Genomic DNA, 25,865 nt, shown 5'->3' on the forward strand with positions numbered 1-25,865 from the left:
CAATGGATGATCCCCAATCTGGACTGTCTGGCTACCCTGTATTACAATAGTGGCTGGTTTGTCCTTGGATTATACCATTTCTTGGTTCACCCTACCTATTCCCACCTGTTCATTCACCAATCTTTAGTTCTGACCCTTTTCCTGAACTTAGAACAATACATCCAGGGGCCCCAAACTCCCTCCTCAGAAAGTTGTGCAGGCACATTTTCCTGTGTATTATACCCAGCTTTTTTTCTGTTGAAATGGGGTCACCCAACTTTTTTTTTTTTTCCGGTTGTGGTTCTGGGCCTGGGCACTGTCCTTGAGCTCTTCACGCTCTACCACTTGAGCTTGAGCCACAGCGCCATTTTTGATTTTCTGGTGGTTAACTGGAGATAAGAGGCTTACAGACTTTCCTGCCTGGGCTGGCTTTGAACCACTATCCTCACATCTCAGCCTTCTGAATAGCTAGGATTACAGGCATGAGCCACCAGCCTCAATTTTTTTTTCTTTTCTTTTTTAATCTGGACCAGTCTTCTAGCTGCAATTTTCTGGATCTTGGCTTCTGGGGTAACTAGGATTACAGATGTGAACCACCTGCTCCCTACGCAGGTCAAGCTTTTGCTCACTGGCTTTTTTAGGGGCTTCCTTAGCCAGCCTTCAGTGACTTTAGGCATGGTGATCTTTCCTTCCTGAGAAGTCTATACTGAAGACCAGGGGATTCAAAACTAAGACTAGTCCTGGGAAGAAAAGACTTAGGTGCTTTCCTGAAGAATGAACACAGATTTGGTCCTATGTCGTCTATCCCAGAAGATTCCTGAGTTACAGAAGACCTAGGGGCAGTACTTTCTACTTGTGTGATCCTGGACAAGTCAGTTAACTCTTAGGGGAGTGGTGCCCCCATCTGGCTATGAGAGTGGCTGGCAGGTCTGGACAAGCTATCTTGTTTATGTGTTTGTTCTTACTGGATGGCAGACTTGGCTGAGCCTGGAGTAAAGGAGGAAGTCATGTGTCCAGGGGCAGCCCCTGCCTGGTGGGACCAGGGTTGCTGAGAAAAGACTCTGAAGAAGAAAGGGTAGGCCGCAGTAATGGCCAGATGGACACCAAGCTGCTCAGCCTGGGGATTTGGAACCCACTGGTGGGCTCGAGGCTCCTAAAAACCCAGTCCCATCTGCTCCACAGAAGGGGTAGGAGTAACCAGACACTTCCCAAGCCATAGGAAGGCAGACTGGAAGAGCTTCCGCTAGCGCCAAGAGCAGGCTTTCCCAGGAGAAAGGGCCTGTGAGCAATGCTCTCGGGAATTAGTCTCCACTTGGAGATGGAGGTGTTCCAGGCACTCCTAGCGCCTGGGCGGAGCTCAGCTCCAGATGTCCTGGCGCCCACAGCTGGAGGGTCACGTGGCACCACTCCCCCCCCCCCCTTCTTGCCAACTCTGCATTTGGCCCAGGCCCCGGCCGTGGCCGCCCTTGGGACCCTGCACCGAGCCCGAAGTTCCGATATCCGGGTGCTACATCGCTCTGGGATTGAGTGTGAGTGTTGGGATCCCTGGAACAGAAGCCGGGACTGGGAAGGAAAAGTAGAGCGGGATTGGGCTTCGGCGCGGGGCTGGGGGTAGAGCCGAAGCTCCGGTCTCAGCGCCGCGGGCGGGCCACCGCCCTGGGCCCCAGCCGAGGGGGCTGCGTCGAGTCGGCTTGCAGCGGGCGCCCTCTTATTCCTTCAGGTTGTGCCTCGGGACCCTGGTGCAGAGGCTGACCACAGGGGATGGATCGCCGCTAGCTGGCGGCCGGGGCGTGGCCTCCGGTCTCCACCTCTCGGGGAGGGCGGGACTGGGAGCCCCGGCCTGCGACCACCGCCTGGGGACCCCGAAGTGACCCCTGCAAGGGAGGGCGGGCGCTGGCTAAGCGGCCATGAGGAAGAGGCTGCGCCTCCGCCGGGACGCGTCCATGACGCTGCTCCTCGGTGCCAGCCTGGGCCTCCTACTCTACACGCAGCGTGACGGGGCAGCCCCGACGACCAGCTTGTCGCCAGCGCCAGGACTGGCGACCCAGAGGCCCACCCCCGGGCCTCGCGAGTTCCAGGCTCCCGACGTAGCCCCGCCGGCCTACGAAGGGGACACGCCAGTGCCACCCACGCCCCCGGGCCCTTTTGACTTCGGCCGCTACCTGCGCGCCAAGGACCAGCGGCGCTTCGCGCTGCTCATCAACCAGCCGCACAAGTGCCGCGGCCCCCAGCCGGATCTGCTCATCGCCGTCAAGTCGGTGGCTGCAGACTTCGAGCGGCGCCAGGCCGTGCGCCAGACGTGGGGTGCCGAGGGCCGCGTGCAGGGGGCGCTCGTGCGCCGCGTGTTCTTGCTGGGTGTGCCCCGGGCCGCAGGCACCGACCCCGGGGACTCCGAAGGGCCGAGCACGCCGACTCACTGGCGTGCGCTGCTGAGGGCCGAGAGTCTGGTATATGGTGACATCTTGCTCTGGGCTTTTGACGACACCTTTTTCAACCTGACGCTCAAGGAGATCCACTTTCTGAACTGGGCCTCAGCCTTCTGCCCTGAGGCGCGCTTCATTTTTAAGGGCGACGCTGATGTGTTTGTGCACTTGGGGAACCTGCTGGAGTTCCTGGCGCCTCGGGATCCCACCCAGGACTTGCTTGCGGGCGACGTGATTGTGCAGGCGCGGCCAATCCGTGCGAGGGCGAGCAAGTACTACATCCCCGAGGCTGTGTACGGCCTGCCTGCCTATCCGGCCTACGCGGGCGGAGGGGGCTTCGTGCTTTCCAGGGCCACGCTGCGCCGCCTGGCCGCTGCCTGCGCGCAGGTTGAGCTCTTTCCCATCGATGATGTCTTTCTAGGCATGTGTCTGCAGCGCCTGCGGCTCACACCTGAGCCTCACTCCGCTTTCCGTACCTTTGGCATTTCCCAGCCTTCAGCCGCGCCTCATCTGCGCACCTTTGACCCCTGCTTCTACCGCGAACTGGTGCTAGTGCACGGGCTCTCCGCCTCTGATATTTGGCTTATGTGGCACCTGCTGCACCGACCACACGGGCCGGTCTGTGCGCATCCACAGCCGGTGGCTGCTGTCCCCTTTCAATGGAGCTCTTAGTCTCAACGTGTGTTCTCCTCACTCTGCCTGAAGATGGAGCCAGAGGGCAGCTTAAAGAGGCTTCCAATACTGTACCGATTATGGGGGTGTGTGTGTGGCTTTCCCCCAGCCCATCGTGTCTGCTTCAGAAGGATCCCAGAGAATGGAGATGGAGCTTGGCTCCTGCGGGCTCACACTACCAACAGCAGATCTGGAACCAGTGCAAGAGCGACCCACTGAGCTAGGGCCCAGGTGGTGGATAACCATGTTTTGCCTCACAGGCCCTAAAGAAGTACGTTAGGCCTCCTAGTAGCAAATATCATCCACAGTGGTGTGTAGGTGTGGTTAGAACCCTTGGGTCAGTATAAACACAAAAATCTCAAGACCAGACCTGGGGCTTCATGGACTGTTGTGGCAGGCAGTCTGCTCAACCAGCCAAAAGTAGACATTTTGCTCCCCACCTGCTCATCCAAATTGGACCGTGGCCATCCTTGTGTCCACTTTATATTTCTCCCCTCTGAGCTTTACTTTTCTTTCTTTTTTCTGGTCGTGGGGCTTGAACTTTGGGCCTGGGCACTGTCCCTGAGCATTTCAGTTCAAGGCTAGCGCTCTACCATTTGAATCACAGCTCCACTTCTAGTTTTCTAGTGGTTAGTTGGAGATAAGTCTCACTGACTTTCCTGTCCAGGCTGGTTTTGAACCATGATCCTCAGATCTCAGTCTCCCGAGTAGCTAGAATTACAGGCGTTTGCTATCAGAGCCCAGCTGAACTTTACTTTTCTAGTCAACCCCTCCTGGGCCCAAATCTGCCTGAAACACCAGGGATGGAGCCAAGTATAGGGAGAACTATCATTGTCTTACCTAAAGTCTTCCCAGCTCCTAAACCCAGACAATGATGCCAATGTCCTGACAGCTGTCCCAGTCACTTTAGAGGAACTGAGGAGCCCTTCTAAGATTCCTCCACTATAAATTCATGTTCCTCAACCACCCCTCCTTCAAAAGACCAGTACTTCCACACTGATTTTAGTACAAACATCTCAGCAGCAGCACACAGTGGGCCATTGCTGAGGGCATAGGTACTTTATTGGAGAAGGGATGTAGGCAGGGAACGAGGAAGTTTCCCCATTCCAAGAAGATGGGCACAGACCTGGCTACCCCGGCAGTGGGATATGCAGGGTCTCTGGCCAGACTACAGTCCAATGGGAAGACACTAGTCAGTCACAAAGTCATGGGAGTGCCACAGAGGCCTGGGTGTAGGTCCAGGAACCATACTGGCATGTGGGGCAGGTCCCCTGCACATTCATGAACTATACAGGATGAGGCTGTACATGAGTTAATTACAAAAGTCATATTTACAAAAGTCTGTATACACATTTGAAAAACTCACAAAAATTTTCATCTATGTATCACAAGTTGCTAGACCAAAATATTAAAAATGGGATAAAATTATACATTTCTCTTCTCAATTCTTTTCAAAAGGATTAATATTTTTAAAGCACATATATGCTATTTTCCTTTAGCAATATCCATGAAGGAATCAAGTAGCCCAGCCTTCCTTGAGCTCCGAGAGGCCTTGAGCTCCGAGTGGCCTGGCCGAGGGACAGTACCCAGGGTTGGGGCAAGGGACTGGCCCACAGTGCAGAATAGAATGCTGAACATGACAAAAGGAGGAAGATGTCTTTGGCTAAAACTTTGGCATTAAAATAAAGAGGCAAACAGGATGGAAACATGCAGTCCTGCCAGCCAGGGTGGGCCAAGCAGAGGCACAGGTAACCTTAAAAGCTGACTCCAAGAGCAGTGGACCAGGCCTGCCACATACCTGGATGGTAGAAAGCTGTTTCCTATTTAGATGGGGTGCTTCCTGGCCTGGCAGGGAGCACGTGCACGAAAGGAACAGGGACAGTTGCGCGGGCCATCTTGGCCATAACCAGCTTATCAAGTCACTGAAGTGGATGTAGTGCAAACATGGCAACCAAGTACTATGGACACACAACCTGCTTGCCTTAAGGGTCACGTGGCAATGTACGCCCCAAGGCAGGGCCTTGTCGTCATCCAGGGCACTTGTGTCCTCAGCCAAGGGTTGATGAATCCTGCTCCAGTATATCAAGAACCCCCATGTCCAGATACCAAGGATCAAAGTTTGTGCTTCTCTTTGCAGTCTGTGTTTCTTGCCAGCAGCAGCAGGCTTAGAATGGACAGAAGAATGTCTGGGCTGACTGTCCCACGGAAGAGCATTCAGCCTGAGACCCACCTCGGGAACATCCTACAACCCTTCAACACTGGCAACCTGTCCAGAAAAGCCACAGGGTGGCACAGAGACCCACTGAGCTAAATGCAATGCACAGTTCCACAGGCAAAGGGGCATGGGAAATATCTCTAGGGGAGCTCTGCTGTTCTCAGGTGGGCACCGGGCCTAGGGGGACCATACAGAGTCACTGAGGCAATGTGGTTGTTCTGCATGACCTGGTGAGAGAAGACAACAATAGGTTAAGGGGAGGGATAGAAGGGATGCAAGATCTGTGTACAGGGCTTGAGGGCCCTGTATTGAGATCACACATATAATTCACCTGAATCCAAGGCCTGAGCTTTCTGACCCCTCAACCTTCCCCAGAGTTCATGCTGCAGGTACCACTTCTACCAGAGGACCTGTCTGTTCCTCATCGGAAGTGCAGTTACCACACCCATTTATCCAGCCCTTCTGCAACTGCTAAGAGGCTGCTAAAGGTGTGGCATCTAGGCAGAAAATGGGCGCTACTCATTCATCTCCCAAGTCATTAGGCCCATCAAAGCCACTCCCCCACAGTCCATTCACAACACTCAAGGGCCTCCCCAATATGCTACCTTTAGCCCCATTACCCTGGGTCCCCTTTCCGGCTATGCCTGTTTTAAGATAGAAATACATAGGATCTCTGTTACTTTTCATCTTTCTGGATATAAGCTTCAGCCTCTATAACCCTTCATTTTCCCAATATCACTTCTGAGGAAGGATTACTGCCTAGAATGACAGGCCTTCCTCAATTTCCCTCCATCATTTGCCTGTTCCTGCCATGACGACCAATCTCTAACTCACTAAACTTACCTCAAAGATCATCCGCTGAAGACCAAAGCAGAATGTGGAGCCAAATGGGTTGGTGTTGTTTGGAGAAGAGGACCTGAGGCCAGAGAAATCAGAGTTAGAGGAGCAAACAGAGGCAAGGCCAGAAGAATATCCAGTCCCTTTTGGGATGTGGGCCACTGATTAGTGGTCTCTCATGGCAGAGTGCATGCCTGGTTCTTAAGGTCCTCAAGACCTTAAGAGTTGGCATGGCCTCAGTCAACTTAGAATCCTTAAGAATCCCTGACTCAATAGTCAAGATCAGCTTCCTGTTCTAACTAACTAGAGATTAAGAGGGCTCCCACACCTAGCCCCAGGGCAGATAGAAGGGAGCTATAACAAGAGGCACTTGTTCTAGGCTGTCTGAGCCTTAATATGCTGGGTCAGGTAGCAATACCCACTGGCAGGCTTCTGGGTTTTCAGAAGCAGGACGGGGTGGTCAGAGATGGCAACCTCCCACTCACCTGTGTAGAACAACAGGCTTCTCCACAGGGTGGCCCAGGAGCTCCTGAATATTGTCCCACTGTACAAGAGATAAAGAAAGGGCAGCAAGGTTAGTAGGGTCATACTGTGACCAGTGGCCAGCCCCAGACTGCTGTCAGGCTCATGCCCCATCTCATTTTCAGGTGGAAAACAGGAACTCTCACCTTACTGTAGGTGGTGCATGTTTCTGTCTGACCATCTTCATTTTCTGAAAAAGAACACAGGGACCATGCTGGTAGCTGGCTTAGCCCACCTGTGGTCCCAGCCACAGGCAGAATCCACACCCAGCCAGCTTCTATGTTAGGGTGGAGCAGACACACAAAACAGGCTGTTTGGAGCTCCCAAACTGAAGAGGATGAAAGGGCAAAGGGAGACCAATTTAAGCCTGAGCTACACCAACCAGCAGTGGGTACCAAGCACAGGTTGAGGGCACTGGGTGATCATCTATAGATAGGAAACTTTCCCTTCCAGTAGTCAACAATCCTAGCCAAAGGTTAAGGCCACGAGGGTCTCCAGGACATCAGACCACCAACGAAGAAGCCCTTAAAACAAGGGGCCCCATCCCAGAGAGCTGAGGTTATGGGCAAAGGCTATACCAACTAACTACCACCCTCTCTGCCTGGTTTCCTCCCCCTTCTCAAGAGGACAAGCGAGTCTAAATTTTCTTCCTTAACCTAACGGAATAGCCTACTCACCTTTCTTTATGGCTAGTGGGATCTTGAACTCACAGCGGTGATAGCTAGAGAGAAGGCAGATGAGAGAGAGAGTAAAGACTGGGTTCCTGGGAAGCCTGATCTACATCCCTGCTCTGTACCCCAGAAAAAAACAGAACCTAACATATCCACCCAAAGCCCAGGCTTGAGGCTCTGGCCTCAGAACTCATCAAGGAAGACCCAATTTAGGCAATGAAGTGACCCAAAAGGGTAAGACTCTGAGGACTACAGAATTTATCCCCTTCAAGATATTGATCTCTCTCTCTACTCCTTTTACAAACAGAGACATAGAACGCATTGGCCATAGTAGCAAGAGCATAGAAGGCATTCACACATTCAGTACCCATGAGACAATTGAGAATTCAAGGAGAAGCTGTGAGGTCACCTCAGTGCCTCAGAGCACTTGACCATCTCCAACACTGCTAAACAAAAATAACCACACAAAACAAAGCCCTCTTAGGCAGAGATGAACTAGCGAGCACCCAAAGCCCCAACTTCTTTTTCCTGGGGGGCTTTTAGCCCAATGCTCACTTCTCAGAGTGTAGAAATGGTTGTACTCACATGTTAAAATTATAATGCCCGGGGTAATTGGTATGCAGGACAAACTTCTTTACTTTGTGTGTATTCGCGTCAAAGAGGATGTCCTAGATAGAAAGCAGGGTGACACCAGGAAAAGTCAATAAGGCTGAGGCAGGGCAGGGGCCTTTTGAAGGGCATGCCCAACCTAGAGGCTCCACCAATGGTGATGTATGTGGCTATCAATCTTCTGTTAAACAACAGTCAAGGGCGATAGCATTTTCTGTGGACAGGGGAGAGCTGGCAAGAAGGCTCAACTTATGGTTGCTTGTGAACTAAAACGTGTAAAGGAGATCTTTCCTATAACAGCACCTAAAATTTAAAAAATCTAATGGAGTGCAGATTTTAACTCAAATGCTACCAAGAACCAGGGGGCCTTGACTCTTGAACAGCTCGAGTCACCTGAGTATTCTGAATGCCACAACCAATCAGACAGACCATCCTGGCTCCCATTACACCCTTCAGAATTCAGCAATCCCCTAGCTCTGAAAATCCACCTGACTATAAAGTGAGCCAGGACCCAAACCTAGATTTGATGCCACCTGCTCTCATTCACCTTTCCAAGGTTCTGTCAGGTTCAGGTCTGGGAACCCAGGGTTGCCTGTGTCTCTACCCTCTAGCAGTAACCAACAAGTGTCTACTAAAGCTGTCCATTCTTGCCATCTTCCTTGCTGCCTCCATCATCACTGTTACTGGAACCAGGGTTTTAGCAGCAGCAGTAGCAGCGCTCCCTCTTACCACCATCCTACCTGCAACAGTTTATGATCCACAGTGGTTCCCCCATGACCCCTGGCTCAGTAATGGTCTTTCCCACACAGGCAGATCCAGTCTCTCCTGTCTCCCTCTTTGAATTTCAATCTCTGCTACTTCAGTACCTCAGACCACGAAAGCCTTAAAGGTAATTCAGAAGACCCAAAGTCTAGGCCAGGCCAGCTGAGATGTTTCCTCCCGACACAGTTCACCCAACTATTTCTCATATATGCAATCTACTACCAGCTCCATCCAGTGCTTTGTCTTTAAGGTGTTACCTCGGGGGTGGTAATCTAAAATTACGAAAGCATACTCCCACAGTCTAAGTTCTTTCCCTCCCTGTTTTGACTCCAGAAGAGGAACCTAATGCACTGTATAAAGAGAGCTCAGCCTCCATCTATCTGGCATGTTTCTCTCAGAAAAGAAGACAAACCAGGAAACCTGGTGTTTCTTAATATTTCTGGGGAAATGGTCTATAAAACATTAAGCTACAAGGGCTAATGAAGTCTCCTTATGGGGCTGGGAAGGTGGCTCAGTGGTAGAGCGCTTGCCTTGCATGCCTGAGGCCCTGGGTTCGATTCCTCAGCACCACATAAGCAAAAAGAAAAAAGCCGGAAGTGGTGCTGTGGCTCAAGTGGTAGTGCTAGCCTTGAGCTGAAGAGGCCCAGAGTTCAGGCCCCACAATGGACAAAAAAAAAAGAAAAAGAAAAAGAAAAAAAAAAGATGAAGTCCCCTATGTCCAGGTGTGGTTATAGCTACACGTATACACACAGCTATGCAACAGTGCACTGCTCTTGCCAACAGAAAGGAAATACCACAACTTACCACTCCAAGAGTGAAGTAGTTAAAAAAGTAGTCATTGCACTTGGATGGGACTTGTTTATGAGGGGAGGGAGAATGAATTTTCATCTGTTTGGGGAAAAAAAAATAACAATGAAGTTACTATTCATTTAAAAAAAGAGACTGCCTATTCATTCTACAAACGTATTTTCTCTACCTTGTCTTCTGATTTATAGAAGACCTTGTGTGGAGAGCCAAGCATGCTTAGAACATCTTGACAGGAATCACCAAAATACACTGAGCGTTCAAATACCCGCATCTTCGCATCTGCTAAAAGGCTAGGTCCACAACCTGCAGAGAACAAGGAAGGGTTTATCAGGTTCAGGTCAGGAATGGAGACATTAAAGCTCAAGGTCCTTCAAAGAAGCCACTGACTACATTATCACACCAAACTTCCTTCAGTTTGTATGCAAGATTACATACAAATGGAAATAGCAGGTCAACAAGTTTGAGACTCTATAATAAAAGACCATTATGTATTGAGGAGCATTTAATCTTCCCAAGTCATAAGGAACTCTGGAGAATTACAGGGTGAATGAGGATGAATATGTCAAAGTAATTAGTTTATGAAAACAGAACAATGAAACCTGTTGAAATTTTTAAGAAGGGTAAAGGAGAGACTGATAGAGGGGTCAGTTTGATCAGGATACATTGCATGCACGTATAGAAATAGCACAATTAAGATGCCTTTATACAATTACTGCATGCTTATAGAAAAAAAGTGATGCCAAAGAGCTAGTGAGCCCCACAATGAAACATGTCTAAGACCCATGAAGTGGGCCTGCACTGGAAACTGAAGCTGCTAGTGCCTTGATCTTTCGAGTTTCTAGCCTTCAGAGTTGTGAGAAATATATTTCTGTCACTTATAAGGCACCCAGTTTATGTAGTTCTATTATTACAGCCTGAATGGACTAAGATCATCACTAAGCACACAGGATTTTAGAATGTTTCTCCCTGAATGTAACAGACCTGCAGCAAGTAGGCGAAGTCGTAAACCTGATGGTCCTGTTCCATCTCGAAGGACATCTACACTGTCAGCATACACATTGCCCAGGAAACAGCTCAAGGGCATCACAGGAGCCCTGGGAACAGGCACAGAATCAGATGCTTGGTCTTCTTCCTCAGGGAGCTCGTGCCCTCAGCAGGATGATAGCCATTAAGACTACTTACTTGGTATCCTGTAGGCTATTTCCACTGTAGATGTACATTCTTTTTACAGTTGCTCCATGGGGTATCTGGAGAGAAGCTAGACCATGGGCAAAGTTGGGCTGAAAATACAGGACAAAAGTTTTACTAAGAGTACTGCAGGTCATGTGACTCTGGCACAGGTCCTCCCTGGCACTCATGGTCTTTAAAGCACATGGCCAAATCTGGTTTTGGATCAATCAACTCACCCTGGAGAAGCAAGTTCATCTGTTTGTTTTTGTTTTTGAGACAGGGTCTTGCTATGTAGCCCAGGCTGTCCTCAAATTCTTGATTCTCCTGACTCAGCCTCCTGAGAGCTGGGATTATTGGTGTGTACTGCCACACTTGGATTCCAAGTTCATCTTTAAAACAACAGGAACTTGGGAGGCAGAGATTGGGAGGAATCACAGTTCAAAGCCAGTCCAGGCAAAAAAGAAATTTCGCGACTCCATCTCAACTAACAGCTGGGCATGGTAGTTAGTATATACTTGTTATCCTAACTTCAGGGTGAATCACAATGGCTGGGCACAGTGGCGTGTGCCTGTCATAGCCAGCAACACAGGAAAACCAAAGTAGGAAGACTGCAGCCCAGGGCAGCCTGGGCATAAAAATCGAGACCCTACCTCAAAAATAACCAATATAAAAAGGGGCTAAAAGAGTGGCTCAAGGGGTAAAGTATCTGATTAGTAGGTACAAGGCTCTGAGTTCAATCCTTAGTACCATTAAAAACAAAATCAAAAACAAACAACCCTCCCCCAAAAAACATTACCATCACCAAAACCAAAAAAGCCAAGTAACTGAATATAGAGAAAATAAGTCTCTCCAAACTCTTGCTCACTGAGAAAACAAAAATGTTTAGGTGCTTTACAGTGAGACATGGCCAGATTTGTATCTGAAAAGTCAGTCTCAGTGCCAGAGCAGTGTGAAGTGCCATTTTCCTAGGAATATTGGCCTGGACCCCATTCTGTTAACCCTACCACTTAGTCCTTAAAGATTTTAAAGACAGGGATGCCTGTCAGTACCTATCCCACCAACGCACTAGCTACTGTCTCATACCCTATGGGCACTGTGTAACTATCACTAGGGGACAGAGGGCTAACCTCATACTTGGGAGCTTCAGTCCATGAGTCTAACTGAAATGAGAAAGACAGTCCTCTGAAGTTGAGATGGAAGAGCTGCTCAGCAGAGTTGTACACTGTGGGAGAAGAAAATGACATGGTTGACTGGCATGTGAAATCACTAACATAAACTAGCTTGGCAGGGAGTTATGACTGGCAGTACCTCCCTCCTGCCTTGTTTTTGAACTGGCTTACTAGGATGAAAACAAAGGGGAGGAGCTTTCCTTCACACCCACGTACCAACCCCACAGTTCTCAGGCTTGGCAGGATGGCTCCGCCTGCCAGGTTTATCACCATGGGTTGCCACTGATGACCAGGGGAGTAAGATGAATTTGACTCACCTCCAGGATGGGTTGCTCCAAAAGACTGGTCAATTTGCTCAATGGTGGGAGCTATGGCCTGAGAGTTAAAATGCACTCCACTGAAAGACAAAGATGTTTTTAATTTATAAACTTGGAATTCTCTTGCCTTAGCCTTCTGAGTGATGGCATCACATGGCTGTGTCACCACACCCAGCATTAAAGAACTTTGAGGTGTGAGAAAATTAATGAAGTATGAAGGTAAATTCTTGTGAAGCTGATATAGAGAGCCAGTTCTCTAGGGTTTCTTAAGACAATTACTGACTTTTAGTAAGAGAGGAAGAAAAGCCAGATCCTGAGGTAAAATCTAGCCAACTAAAAGATAACTACAACTGGGCACTGGTGATTCATGCTTATAATCTTAGCTATTCAGGAAGCTGAGATCTGAGGATCACAGTTAAGACCATCAAAAGAGCCAGAAATAGAGCTATGGCTCAAGTGGTAGAACACTAGCCCTGAGTAAAATGAAGCCCAGGGATAGTGCCCAGGCCCTGAGTTCAAGGTCCAGGGCCAACACACACACACAAAAAGATAACTAGAACTAGGGCTATCACCCACCATTTATTGTAAAGCAATAAATGTTGCCAAAGAAATATTCTATATGCTAGTATAACACCTTGCTGTGGGCTCAAGTCCCCATGGATTATACAAGTCCATTTTCATTCTAAAAAGATTTTAGTGCTAATAGGTAGTCTTCTGGGCATTCTCTTTAGCACTGGCTTTCAAGTCAGAACTATCTGGCTGTTCTGCTGTTCATAAAAACTTGAAAAGAAGTGAGCAGTTATGACTCAGGAAACTGTCATATTAATAACACATACAGGAACCATGCCAGGCTGGCTTTAACCTTGTGATCCTCCTATGTGTTTCAGCCTTCCAAGTGCTGGGATTATAGGTCCAGGTGTACATCATCATGCCAAGCTTACACAGAATATTCTTAGTGAGCTTTACTTCCCCAGGAAACAGCAAATTAGGAGGTTGTAATCCCTGGGTTGCTGATATTATAATTCTTTAACAATTTAATGAAGGTAGTAGATTAAGCCTATCTGTACAATAATTGGGGAAGGGGGAACTTACCAATATTTTAACTTTACTTTAGTTAGGTCATATACTTCAATCACCTAAAAGAAATGTTTAAAAGTTGTTAATTTTCTCAATTTGATACAATGACAGGACTAAAAATAAAAACACATTTACAGGGCTGAGGGCACAGCTCAGCTGCAGAGTATGTGCTTAGCCCGCATTTGTGCTTCTATTATTAGCACCCCACAAACACAAACAAAAGAAAAACTAAAAAAAAAAAAAAAAAATCAAGCCAGGAATGGTAGGTTATGGCTGTAATCCCAGTACTTGGGAGGCAGAAGCAGAAAGATCATGAGTTCAAGGCCAGCCTCAACTACATAGTCACAGTCACATGTTATGCAAGCGTGAAACCACTTGGTGCAATTTAATATGCATTTAAAACAAAAAACAAAAAACAGGGCCAGGTGCTGGTGGCTCATGCCTGTAATCCTAGCTACTTAGGAGGTTGAAATCTGAGGATCTCAGTTTAAGCCAACCCAGGCAGTAAAGTCTGTGAGACTCTTATCTCCAATTAACCACCAGAAAACAGGAGGTGGCACTGTGGCTCAAGTGGTAGAGCACTCTCCTTGAGCTGAAGAGCTCAGGGACAGCGCCAAGGCCCAGAGCTCAAGCCCCATGACTGACCTGTGCCCCCTCACTCCCCATCCCCCCAAAAAAGACGAGAAAGTAAAACAAGCTTGGATGGAAGAGTAGGCATCAGGAGCAGAAAGAGCTACAAAATCTGAAAAAGGATGATATGGTGGATATAGTTTATTTGCGTATCATCAGAAAATAGAACCATGAAATCTGCTGAGAGCAGGATAAGGGAGAGTAAGAAAAGGGGTAAAGTAGATCAAGACATGTTGTATTTATGTAGGGAAATGTCACAAGTTAATAACCACTTTTGTGCAACTAATGTACATTAAGTTAAAAAAAACCCCTCCAGAAGCACTGTAGATTTTCCTCTGCTCTCATTTTGGAAAGGGGCAAGGGAGTGGGGGGAAGCATACTTACACTCCTAGCTACTTGGAAGGTTGATGTATGAGAATCACGTGAGCTCATAGTTTCAAGACTAGCCTGGGTAAGATAGTAAAACCCCCATTATGAAATAAAGGGATTTCAAAATAAAAATGGAGGGAAAAACTGTAAGTAACCTTCCTTCTTCCAAGGGATGCTCAAACGATGTGCATGGATGCTCTGGTGAAGACTCAAGACCCCTATATCTAATCCACTGGGGTTTTTTTTTTTTTTTTTTGGTCAGTAGTGGGGCTTGTACTTGGGGCTTAGTTTCTGTGCCTGTACTCTTCTGCTCAAGGCCAGCACCCTACCACTTTGAGCCATAGTGCCATTTCTAGTTTTCTGGTGATTAATTGGAGATAAGACTTTCCTGCCTGGGCTGGCTTTAAACCACTATCCTCAGATCTCAGCCTCCTAAGTAGCTAGGATTACAGGTATGAATCATCTGTTCATGGAGACCTTGAGACTCTTATTTCCAATTAACTACCAGAAAACTGGAAGTGGTGCTATGGCTTAAAGCGGTAAAGCGCTGCCTTGAGCAAAAGGAGTTCGGGGTCAGTGCCTAGGCCCTGAGTTCAATCCCCATGACCAACATTAAAGAAAAAAGTCTCACAGACTTTCCTGCCCAGGCTGGCTTTGAACAGCTAGGATTACAGGCATGAGCCACCAGCACCTGACCGTGTAATCAACTTAGGTCATTCTGGGATATCTATCACAGGAACACCACCACCTTTCCAGAGAAATGAATACATGCAGCTGTTGAGGCTATGTTGATACTGAGTCCTCTTCTTCCATTTGATATTATTATAAAAAGAAGTCAGAGCAAATTACTTCCAGAACTAGCTTATTTTGATGTTTATTTTATTTACAAACAGTAGATGAAAGAGAAGTTTATCCTGCTAGAAAACAAGCTGTAATACATTAACTTAATGACAAGTCCGAAAGTATTTGGTTAACAAATACAAACAGATCCTCTAATGAAAGGGCTCTGGTTAAACTTGAAGAACTTCAGGACCCCTGAGAAATTTGCTTAATGGATTTAATGGAATGTCAAGAACTCAGAGTAGAGAGAAAATGGAAAAAGTACTGAACACTTCACCATTAATGGTTCTAAGTAGTAAGCACTATGAGGTGCTCCATGCTTGGTTGTCAAGGCTGGACAACAGAAATCCGGACCAGAAACAGAAATAGAGAACCATCTGTATGCTCTAGCTGGAAGGTCTGGCCTTCAATGTGGAGGTTGTATATCCGTCATACCACTCTGGGCCCAACTGAGGACAGGACTGTAGAATACTAATGTAGGAGCATCTGGCACTGCCACAGAAACTGGGACATTTGTACTCCAAAGTAGTTCATTTTTGGCCAGAGACTGTCCCTAACTTTATTTAACAATCATTAACAATGAACCAAGTTGGAAACCTCTTGTCTATTCTGAAGCTATTTCGTCTTACCTATTGAGAACTGCTCCCTCTGCTGGGAGCAGAGTGCTTCAAAGAACACTTTTTTCCAAATGTGTGTAAGCTGTTTGCTGGCAAAGTTAAGTCCCATGGCCTGACTCATTGGCATACACAGGTTAGATGCTCATTGAATGTCAGCCAAATCTGTTGAGTATGAAGGGCAATATGAAGCTTCAAAATATGAAAAACAATGCTGGGAAGGGCCGTTCAAGGAATACAGGGGAATAGTTGTGATTCAGACAACAGCCAGGTCAGGTCTCCTTCAGAATGCTTGGATATGGCAATATATACCATGCCAGATTGATATGCCATTTCAATGAGGTCAGGGCCTCAAGCCAGCAAAGTACTTTTAGCCAGAAGCCTTGTTTGATGAAGGCTTAAGACATTCTCTTCAAGGCTGGCCAATGATCCCTCATATAGATCATTTTCTCCAAAAGGATCCTTTCCATGTACTACTGCTTTCTCTCCTTAACAAATCACTTGTGATGGAATGACAAGAGCTGGGAAGTGTCTAAGTCTTTTTTCACAATCTGACCAGGAAAATGGGTCTGGTATGCCACTGCTGGAGCCCACATTCAACCTCATGACTCCGAGGCATGAGTCTGGTATCACATGACTAACCTGTGAGGCCCAGGAACTTGACAGCAGAGTGCATTAAAAACATCCTAGATTAAAATAGATGCTAGCAAATGGCACTTGATGCTAATTAAGACATCCTAAATACCAGCAAGTTGTTTGCTTACATTTTCACAATGAGGTTAAAGTATCAGTTCACATCTGGTAGTATTAACCCCAAGCCCTCTTGTTCTAGAACAGTTTCTATTTTCTATCTTCCAAGTCACTTTGTTTGACATAACAATGAAGTAAATCAAATCAAAATCAAATCCTATTTTTATCAGTAGCTGCTGTCTCATCATCTCTCCCCCACCTGTGTATTTTGTATTTTCTAATTTACATTATTATTGAAGTAATATACAGCGGGGTTACCTTTACATATGTCAGGTAATAAGTACATTTCCTTTCACAAAATGTCATTTGCAGAAGGAGTACTGTTTACAAATATAATAAAAGGAATAATAAATGTGTCAAGTGTTATATATAAAAAAAGAATGTGGTAAAAACATCTTACAACAATACATATTAATCAGCTCCAGAAAGACTGGATCAGCCAGATGTGAGACTATGGTTATAATTTATATAGTTACCTTAAGTCTCTGATTGAAAGCATCAAACAGTAGTTTGATCCCGTCCTGAGTCAGGTTAAGGATGAGGTCATGGCTTAGAGGAGACTACAAAACAAAAATAAAACACATTCTTAACAACTGATTTATTTACCAGCATGAACTGAAAACCTTATAATAAAAATGCAATGCACAAGGAAGACTGAAGAGCAGGCAGTCCCTCTCTCCCCCCACTAATGAGGTTTGGAAGCCCCCCACAAAACTTTTGCATGAATGCAGTGTCTCTTCCTTCTAGTCTGTAGCTTGTGCTTCATAACACTGGATAAAGAATCTCTCCCATCCAAAATACCTGGGTGAAAGGGACAAAGTTATATGAGCATATAGGTCACTTTCTTTTGAGGTTCCTTGAGGTTCCACATCTGTGATTATAAAGGCTAGTGCTCTACCACTTGAACCACAGCACCACTTCCATTGTGACTCTTATCTCTAGTTAACTTCCAAAAAGCTGTGGCTCAACTGATAGAACGCTAGCCTTAAGCACAAAAGCTCCAGGACAGTGCCCAAACCCCGAGTTCAAGCTCTAGGATCAGCACAAAAATAAAATGAAACAAAGCTATATAAAAGTCTATTAAGAACATATGTTGGGGCTGGGAAGTTGGCTCAGTGGTAGAGCGCTCGCCTTGCATGCCTGAGGCCCTAGGTTCGATTCCTCAGCACCACATAAACAAAAAGAAAAAAGCCAGAAGTGGCGCTGTGGCTCAAGTGGTAGAGTGCTAGCCTTGAGCTGAAGAGCTGAGGGACAGCACTCAGGCCCAGAGTTCAGGCCCCACAACCGGACCCAAAAAAAAAAAAAAAAAAAAAAGAACATATGTAGGGCTGAGAAGGTGGCTCAGTGGTAGAGCACTTGCCTTGCATGCATGAGGCCCTGGGTTCCATTCCTCAGCACCACATAAGCAAAAAGCAAAAAGCCGGAAGTGGCGCTGTGGCTCAAGTGGTAGAGCACTAGCCTCGAGGTGAAGAGCTGAGGGACAGAACCCAGGCCAAGAGTTTAGGCCCCATAACCGGACCCCCCCCCAAAAAAAGAAGAATATATGTCATGTGACAGAACCAGGATCCAAACTCAGCAGGTACTGCTTATGCTGTCAGCTGGAACCATGTCCATACCCACAGAAAACATGTTCTATTCCTTGAATGTTTCAGTCCAATTTCTAGGACTAAAAATTCATAGTGGTCTAATTACATGTAAAGATTCTTAGCGCCAATAAACTATCAAAAGCCAGAAACAGAGCTGTGGCTCAAGTTGGCAGTGCTAGCCTTGAGCACAAAAGTTCAGGGGCAGTGCCCAGGCCCCAAGCATGCCCCTGAGCACACATGCATGCATACACATGCACGCACGCACGCACACGCGCGCGCGCACACACACACACACACACACACACACACACACACACACACACACACCATTTACTTTAGGATTTGAAAAAAAAAGGAACTGAACTGATTCTCAGAAGGAACATCCTTTGAAGTAATGTAGGCTCAAAATTATTCTCTGAGTTGTGCAATACACAGAGCAGAAGAAGGGCTGTTCTATATGGTAGCAAGTGGTCTGTATCACAGAAGCAGTGAAGGCTTCAGTACTCAATGGAGAGATTGCTTTTTGAGAGTAAAGGGGTGAGCTATATCTGCTTCCTTTCAATCAAGGTATGTACTGGTGGTACTTTTGAAAACAAGCCAACCACCAAAGCAGAAAAGATGTTTCCCCCCCCCAGAATAAAGTATGTTCATTATTTGTTTTGATTGTAGCTATGGATTGAAATTAGGGCTTTGTATTTCCTAATCAAATATTCTATCAATTGATCCATGTCATTAGACATTCTTTCTTAATTATGTTATTTTTTAATTTAGTGTCTACCTTTTCAGTCAGGCCATACTTGACTCTGATCCTTCTACGCGCGCGCGCGCGCGCGTGCGTGCGTGCGTGTGTGTGTGTGTGTGTGTGTGTATAATCCTTTCTAATTAAACTCTTTTTGTAATGTCTGTTAAATAATAGTTTCCTTTGGAATGATTTTTTTTTTTGGTTGGTCGTGGGGCTTGAACTCTGGGCTTGGGTGCTGTCCCTCAGCTCTTCACTCAAGGCAAGTGCTCTACCGGTTGAGCTACAGCGCCACTTCTGGTTTTCTGGTGGTTTATTGGAGACAAGAGACTCACGGTCTTTCCTGCCAGGGCTGGCTTTGAACCATGATCCTCAGATCTCAGCCTCCTGAGTAGCTAGGATTATAGGTGTGAGTCACCAGCGCCCAGCCTAGAATAATTTTTAAATGAAACCATAAGATTAAAAATACCTTCATATATTTCAATCCAATTTTCATAGTATCTAGTTATCATTGTAATTCTAGAAACAAAATAGACATGAAGATATTTTTTCTGTTGTTTGAATAAACATTCCTTTCTCTTCAAGATTAATAATCTCAATTGATGTAGCTCCATCTTCATTGTTTTACAAAGTAAGAAAAGATGGTTTTAAACGTGGAAGTGGAAGGCAAGCACCTAGCAAACCAGAGACAATCCAAGGTGCCCTCTGACTGAATGAAAAGTCCTCATCTTTAAGGGACAGCGAGCAGTTAAGCACAGACCTAAAAAATATTGAGTTTTTACTGCTCTTCTAAAGCTGGCAGCATTAGATTATTAAAACAAAGTTCCAGAATCAAAGAGATGAAGTTGACAACTGACCAGTGCTGAGGATTCTCCCACTGGAACACAGCAATCCCTGCCAGTCATCCTCTGGAGGTGACTCACTGATGCGATTCAGTAAACAAAGCAGTCACCACTCACCTGCTCACTGTAGAGAACTTGGACATTTTTGATGATGCGGCAGTGCTTCTGAAGAATGGCTACTGCCTGAGCCAGAGGCATTCCTGAAATAAAGCAAAGACACCTGTGTGGTTACTTGGGCTATCTGTTTACTTATATCTACCAATGTCTACAGATAAACAGTCAGGTGCCAGTGCTCAGACCTGTAATCCTAGCTACTCAAGAGGCTGAGATCTAAGGATCATGGTTCGAACTTGGCCTAGGCAGGAAAGTCACTGAAAATCTTATTTCTACTAAACTACAGGGGAAAAAAAAGCCAGAAGTAGAGCTGTTGCTCAAGTGATAGAGTACTAACCTTAAGCAAAAGAATCTCAGGGACAGTGCCCAGGCCTGAGTTCAAGCCCCAGGAGCAGAGCGCACACGCACACACACGTTCAATGAACAAAATTAGAATACAGCTAAACAACACACACACACACACACACACACACACACACACACACACACACACACAAACACAAGTTCAATGAACAAAATAAGAATACAGCTAAACAGCAACAAGCACTAAGGAATTATTCAGATTATCCCAAGGAAGGGAACATAGAAAAACAATTCCTGGAAATGGGGTCATCTGCAATAATCCCAAAGCAGGCAAAGGGCCAGAGAAGGCAAAGTCAACATGAACAGAAGAATAGCAGAAAAATCACTGACTTTCTGACTTTGGAGATCAAGGTTCTATCCCTCACTCTTCCTATGACTTATTGCAAGTTCTTTCTCTTTCATTCTGGCTTCTACTACAGCAGCTCTCAATTGATTATTGTTAGTACATTTGTAAGTTAAAAGTCACATATCTATCAGAATCAACTCATTTTACAAATGATTTTACTAGATTCTTATTTAAAAACGCATAAATATTACTTAAACCCTTAGATTTTAGAACACATAAACGGTTTTAAACATATTTACATATACCGTGTGTGTGTGTGTGTGTGTGTGTGTGTGTGTGTGTGTGTGTGTGTGTGTGTGTGTGTGTGTGTGTGTGTGTGTGTGTGTTCTGTACCTGAGTTTTTGTGCAGGAGGCTAGTTATCTATCACTTGAGTCACAGCTTCACTTTGAGGTTTTTGGTGGTTAAGTGGAGATAAGAATTTCTGGAACTTTCTTGCCTGAGCTGGCATCTTAACCCTTACATCTCAGCCTCCAGAGTAGCCAAGATTACAGGTGTGTGCCACCAGCCACCTGGCTATGCCTCCATTTTAAGTAATCTGAATCCCAATGACACTTCAAACATTCCAGGGTCTCACCCAAGTTTGTTTTCAGAGCCCACTGTATATTAAACAAGAAGACATCAACAGGTCCTAGACATCCTAAAAACAGACTCAGTTCCTTGAATGCAAGTCGGTGTGTTATTCACTACTCTCTGAATCTCTAGCTCCCAGCTGACCATCTACCTAGTGGCAACAGATACTTATTTAATGTGTTGGAAATGGCTTAGGATATTGGAGTGTTGCACAGAAATAAGGAAACAATCTCAAAAGGAACTTCACAAGGCAAAGTTTACTTCTATAGATGGGTACACCATCAGCCAAAAATCTAGCAAACAAGCACACAGAGCAGGCAGACTACTTTTTTTTTAATCCCTAAAGGGGTAGGCCCAATCCCTCTGCTCAAATCAGCAGGGCTCAGGCTCACAACTTGCTCAAAATTGGCTAAAGGGTAACATGTATTTATATATATAAAGTAACCATTGAAAGACTTTGAGATATTATTAAGACTACACAAAGGTAAACTCAAAACACACTCTAACCCACAGCTATTTTCTAGAACCTTGGGTGTGTCTTAATTCCATTTAGGAACCATTTAAGATAAAACTTACAGTTCAAAATTCCTTCCTTGCCCCAAAGCATTTCCTCTTTTCCTTTCAAGCTGATATTGTCCTAGCAGAATAATCAACAAGAACCAAGCCACTAGGCCAAAGCAGGAACCTTTAAAGCAACTCATTTTGACAGAAAACTTTTCCCACAAGTAGAACAAAGGATTATGGGGTGGGTGACTAGAAAAGGGGAAGAAAGCCTTCACTCTAGGACTGCAAGAAAGTTCAGGTAGAAGCCAAACAAACTTTCAGAGTAAGCCTTGTGGCCCATCTACATTCAAATAATCTAATCCCATTCTGACTTAGGAAACCACTGTTTGGTTAAAAAAAAGTTAAAAAGGGTGGGCTTTGAACTGAGGTCCTCAGGTCTCAGCCTTCTGAATAACTAGTTATATAGCCATGAGCCACCAGCACCAGGCTGTTTTTTTGTTTTTTGGCCAATATATCACACTAGAACTCCAAGTAGGATATACATTCCCAGTATATATAACCTACCTTTCCCTAACCCCCCAGATCAACTCAAATTCATTATTCCCTTTCCATAGTACTCTTACTTTAGTTCTAATAACTATTTCTTTGAAGCTTCCTTATAAGTAGCCTTAGCTAATAAGATAATAAAACCTTTTTTTTTTTGTAATCGGTCGTGGGGCCTGAACTCTGGGCCTGGGTGCTGACCCTCAGCTCTTCAACTCACAGCGAGTGCAACACCACTTAAGCCATAGCGCCACTTCTGGATTTTTCTGCTTATGTGGTACTGAGGAATCAAACCCAGGAACTCATGCATGCAAGCCAAGCACTCTACCACTGAGCCACCTTCCCAGCCCTGAGAGTAAAACTTTTTAAAATTCAGAATCTATTGCTTATGAGCAAAGCCCATAGAGGTAAACACTGTCTTTAACAAACTGAGTCTGTGGAATAACACAATCTCAATCTCAGACACAGCTATTTGCTCCAGTGACTCTTCTTTTGGCAGCACTTTTTTCTTTTGGTTTACTGTGGTTTGAGTTCAAGGACTCACAACTGCTCAACTAAGTCGCACCAAACACTAATTTCAAAAAAGGACTGGGGGAGGGGTGGTGGTGGCAGATAAAGGAGTGAATGGTAGAGAAAGTGAGCAATGTTGTGTATGACGGGCATTCTGCTTTGTTCTCATAACTCAAAATTGCTCCCAAGGATTGGCCCACAGGCTAGCTACCCTTCCCAATCTTCAGAAATTCTCCAGCCCATTCTCCAGCCTGGATTAATCTAAATGTGAAAGCTCAGTTCCCTGCCCCACCCCTCAGGCTTTAGGCCACAGTTCCTCAAAATAAAAACAAAAACAAGAAAAAAACTCAAACTAGGCTGGGGACAAGCTCAAACTACAGGTTCCAGGAGCCAAAACTGCACCTTAAACTTGTGAAACTCTCTGAGCCCTTGAGCTACCTGCGACCTTCCTTGCCCCTTACTCACAACCCTACTTAAGTCCTTCCACCCCTGCCCCCAGAACCCCTGTGTTTTCCACTCTCCTCAGGCCACCAAGGAATCTCTCTTTAACTTTCATTAAGGTTGTTCTGATCTGTTGAGTTCACTTTCTGATCTTTCTTTATTCTAATATCTTTCTGACTCAGTTTCCTAACAGTATACATGTATAGAAATTACACAATGAAACCTCTATTGTACTGGAGCCTGGAGGACTTCAAGTTTAAGGTCAGCCTGGCTATATTACAAGCGCTTGCCTTAAACAAAAGCTCTTCCCCACCCCACTCCCCCCCCCCAAAAGTCACAAGGGCATTATTTCAAGTTTGCACTGCCTTTATTCCACATAGTTAAATCACCAGTGACATTCATAAAGATTCTGCTTATTCTGTCCCTGTATTTTTGGATTTTCCCTAATCTCCACTGGCATTATACAAAGGCCAGAAGGCAGTCAAGATGCTAGATGTAATTCCCTATTGGGATTCCAGACAGATGATTGCAAGGTCCAGATACATCTATATTTGCACAGACTCCAATGAGAAACCTGGGCACAAAGTTAGGCTTATCCTCAGAACAAAGTAACAGTTTGAAGTAGGATATTCCTGTTTGCTCCTTAACATTTCTTCTCTGAGCCTATTTCTTAGTTGGCAATAATTTTTACCTTACAATGTTCTGATTACAAGAGGTAAGTGCTGCCGGGTTCTCTAGCCTAGGAATAGAACTCTAAACTCCAAATGTCAACTTTAGACCCAACATTCATCTATGTTTGGTTGCTATTAACTGTCTAACTGGGAGAGTCAGGACTTTGGGTTAGAATGTTCAAGCAATTGCAGGAGGAAATCTTGCTTTCCCACTCAGTTTTCTAGAAATCCTCATCAACTGCTAGCCTAATCACTTCATTCAGATCAGAAAGAAATCGTAATCTAGTTACACCATAAAGCACAGTCTGAGGCTATGAAAGTGTTTCTAATCCTTCCCTGGGAGTTCTAGGTGCAAGCAGACACTGTTAGAAAAATAGGACACAGTCAAAGGGAAGGAAGGAAAGAAGTTAATCTGAAGCCAAACAGTAATAGCCTGATATCAACCAAATTCTCTGTGCTCCCCAAGGTAGTTGGAGCATTTATCAGGTTTCTGAGCAGTTCCCTGCAGGCATAGTCTAAGGTATTAGAAAAGTTGACTAAGACCTCCCAATAAAACTAGCTCCTACAACACATTGGCTGCTGAGCAGCAGCCTGGCCACCACTACTAATCTGCACTGCTGAGTTTCTTTAACATTCTCACTATAGACACAAGTCTTCCAAATTCAAGGACAAGCCACAATCCAATGAAGTAGGTGATTCAGTTCAGTTGCCTATACTAGAGTGACAAAAGTCCAGGATCCTACACACAAGCAGCTGCTACACCTGTTCCCATTCCCTTTCCTCAGTGCTGAATATCAAAGTAAACACACAGTTTACAAAGTATGAGAACATTCTGGGTTCAGAGGGTGGTGGGAGAAAACTAGACTAAGGAATAAAAGAAAAAAAAGACCATACTGTATTTTCTACAAAATGTTACTTTCCCCTAATTCCTACTAAACAACCTTTTACTCTCACATATAAGGTATGGTTTATAATTACACAACTCCACATAAGACTAAATTTTAAAAGATAAGAAAACAGATAATTCCTCTTTTTTTTCTCCAGTGGGGGCAACTGAGACTTGAATTCAGGGCTTGTGCCCTGTCCCTTAACTTTTTCACTCAAGGCTTAAGTTCTTGAGAGACATCCCAAGTTCCAGCTTTTTGGTGGTTATTGAAATCTCTGGGACTTTCCAGTTGTAAGCCACAGATCTCAACCTCTTGAGTAGCTAGGATTACAAGCTTGAGGCACCTGCTCTCCTTTGTGTTGTGTTGCGATAGGGTCTCTCATTAAATTAAGCCCAGGCTAACTCAAACTAGTGACCCTCCTGTCTATAGAATGCTGGGATTACAGGTATTCACCACCATTTCCGCTCAGAAGTTCCTTTAACACAAAGGAACTGAATTCCTTAGACCAGATCTCCATCACCTGAGTTTACGTGTTCCTCCCCCAAAAGGAGAATGATCGTACCCACCCTTCAAAAAAGCGAAGAAAGAAGAGCTGAGATCCCAGAAGGGGTTTAGGGAAGTCAAACCACTTCTTAGCTGTTAACACTGTAAAATGGGGACAACAGTACTGACCTTCAGACCACAGGGAGGTTTACAAGAGACATTTTCTTCTTACAAAAGAGTAGGGCGGGCCAGTAAGTGTGCCGCTTGGGTATGCCTACTACTCCTGTCATTCCAAGTGGGCAGTCCCACCGCCCCGGAGGGACCCCACGGCGGTCCGAGCAGGGGCCACCACGGTGCCACCGGCAGATCAGAGCTGTTACCTAATGCAAGGAGCCATCACAGAGGAAAGCCCGGACGCCAGCCGCAGAAGCCGAGCCTCGGAGGCAGGGGCCAGGGGCGGAAGGGCGCACCGGTGTCCGGGGCCTGGCGGAGGCCCCCACACTCACCCAGCGTGAATTCCCATTGCTCGTTCCCCAGGGAGCGTTCCGGCACCACTTCCAGGTCCAGCATCGGCTCGGTTCGCGGGGCCCTGGCGGCCTCCCTGCGGCAGCGCAGACGGGACGGGACCTGAGGAGACAACCCGGCGGCTGACGGCCGTCGTGGCCAGCCCGGGGCGGCCCCGCTCTCCACCCATCCCGGGGAGGCGGCAGCCCCCGCACAACCTCACACCCCTTTCTCACCTGCGGCAGTCGCGGCGGCAAGGGGGCAGTGGTGGTGACGGCGGCGGCGGCGGCAACAACTGCTGCAAAAGTGGCGTGTCCGGCCGTAAAGT

The 25,865-nt window shown here is 46.1% G+C and overlaps 2 protein-coding genes across 3 annotated transcripts; one reads left to right on the forward strand and one right to left on the reverse strand.

Annotated features, from left to right (window-relative positions):
* The first annotated feature begins 1,443 nt into the window (after nt 1-1,443).
* Nucleotides 1,444-4,131, forward strand: LOC138815425 (UDP-GlcNAc:betaGal beta-1,3-N-acetylglucosaminyltransferase 9-like). The gene is made up of 2 exons (XM_070004828.1): nt 1,444-1,508; nt 1,700-4,131. The coding sequence occupies exon 2, from the start codon at nt 1,887-1,889 to the stop codon at nt 3,072-3,074; it is 1,188 nt and encodes a 395-aa protein (XP_069860929.1). The 5' UTR covers nt 1,444-1,508; nt 1,700-1,886; the 3' UTR covers nt 3,075-4,131.
* LOC138815424 (phagosome assembly factor 1) lies at nt 4,115-25,864 on the reverse strand. Of its 2 annotated transcripts, XM_070004826.1 has the most exons (17): nt 25,774-25,864; nt 25,540-25,660; nt 19,718-19,800; nt 16,910-16,993; nt 13,246-13,289; nt 12,154-12,233; nt 11,795-11,889; nt 10,680-10,777; nt 10,479-10,591; nt 9,667-9,800; nt 9,495-9,578; nt 7,905-7,987; nt 7,326-7,369; nt 6,795-6,838; nt 6,612-6,670; nt 6,133-6,205; nt 4,115-5,516 (listed from the first exon to the last, which is right to left on the reverse strand). In XM_070004826.1, the coding sequence occupies exons 2-17, from the start codon at nt 25,601-25,603 to the stop codon at nt 5,430-5,432; spliced, it is 1,269 nt and encodes a 422-aa protein (XP_069860927.1). In that variant the 5' UTR covers nt 25,604-25,660; nt 25,774-25,864; the 3' UTR covers nt 4,115-5,429. The 2 variants fall into 2 exon arrangements, with proteins under 2 accessions (XP_069860927.1, XP_069860928.1); XM_070004827.1 differs by lacking the exons at nt 19,718-19,800; nt 25,540-25,660; nt 25,774-25,864 and adding an exon at nt 19,616-19,701.
* Between the last annotated feature and the right edge of the window lies 1 nt (nt 25,865).

Source organism: Dipodomys merriami, unplaced genomic scaffold (assembly GCF_024711535.1).
Source record: "Dipodomys merriami isolate MVZ:Mamm:240054 unplaced genomic scaffold, mDipMer1.0.p SCAF_64, whole genome shotgun sequence".
Taxonomy (NCBI): Eukaryota; Metazoa; Chordata; class Mammalia; order Rodentia; family Heteromyidae; genus Dipodomys; species Dipodomys merriami.

What these genes read in the sequence shown, in the direction of transcription:
- LOC138815425 (XM_070004828.1), top strand. Translation starts at nt 1,887, where the DNA reads ATGAGGAAGAGGCTGCGCCTCCGCCGGGACGCGTCCATGACGCTGCTC.
- LOC138815424 (XM_070004826.1), bottom strand. Translation starts at nt 25,603, where the DNA reads ATGCTGGACCTGGAAGTGGTGCCGGAACGCTCCCTGGGGAACGAGCAA. An exon ending in AAGTTCTCTACAGTGAGCAG is followed by an intron (nt 16,994 to 19,717) that starts GTGAGTGGTGAC and finishes TTTGTTTTGTAG; the next exon opens with TCTCCTCTAAGCCATGACCT. An exon ending in CATGCACCACCTACAGTAAG is followed by an intron (nt 6,671 to 6,794) that starts GTGAGAGTTCCT and finishes TCTCTTGTACAG; the next exon opens with TGGGACAATATTCAGGAGCT.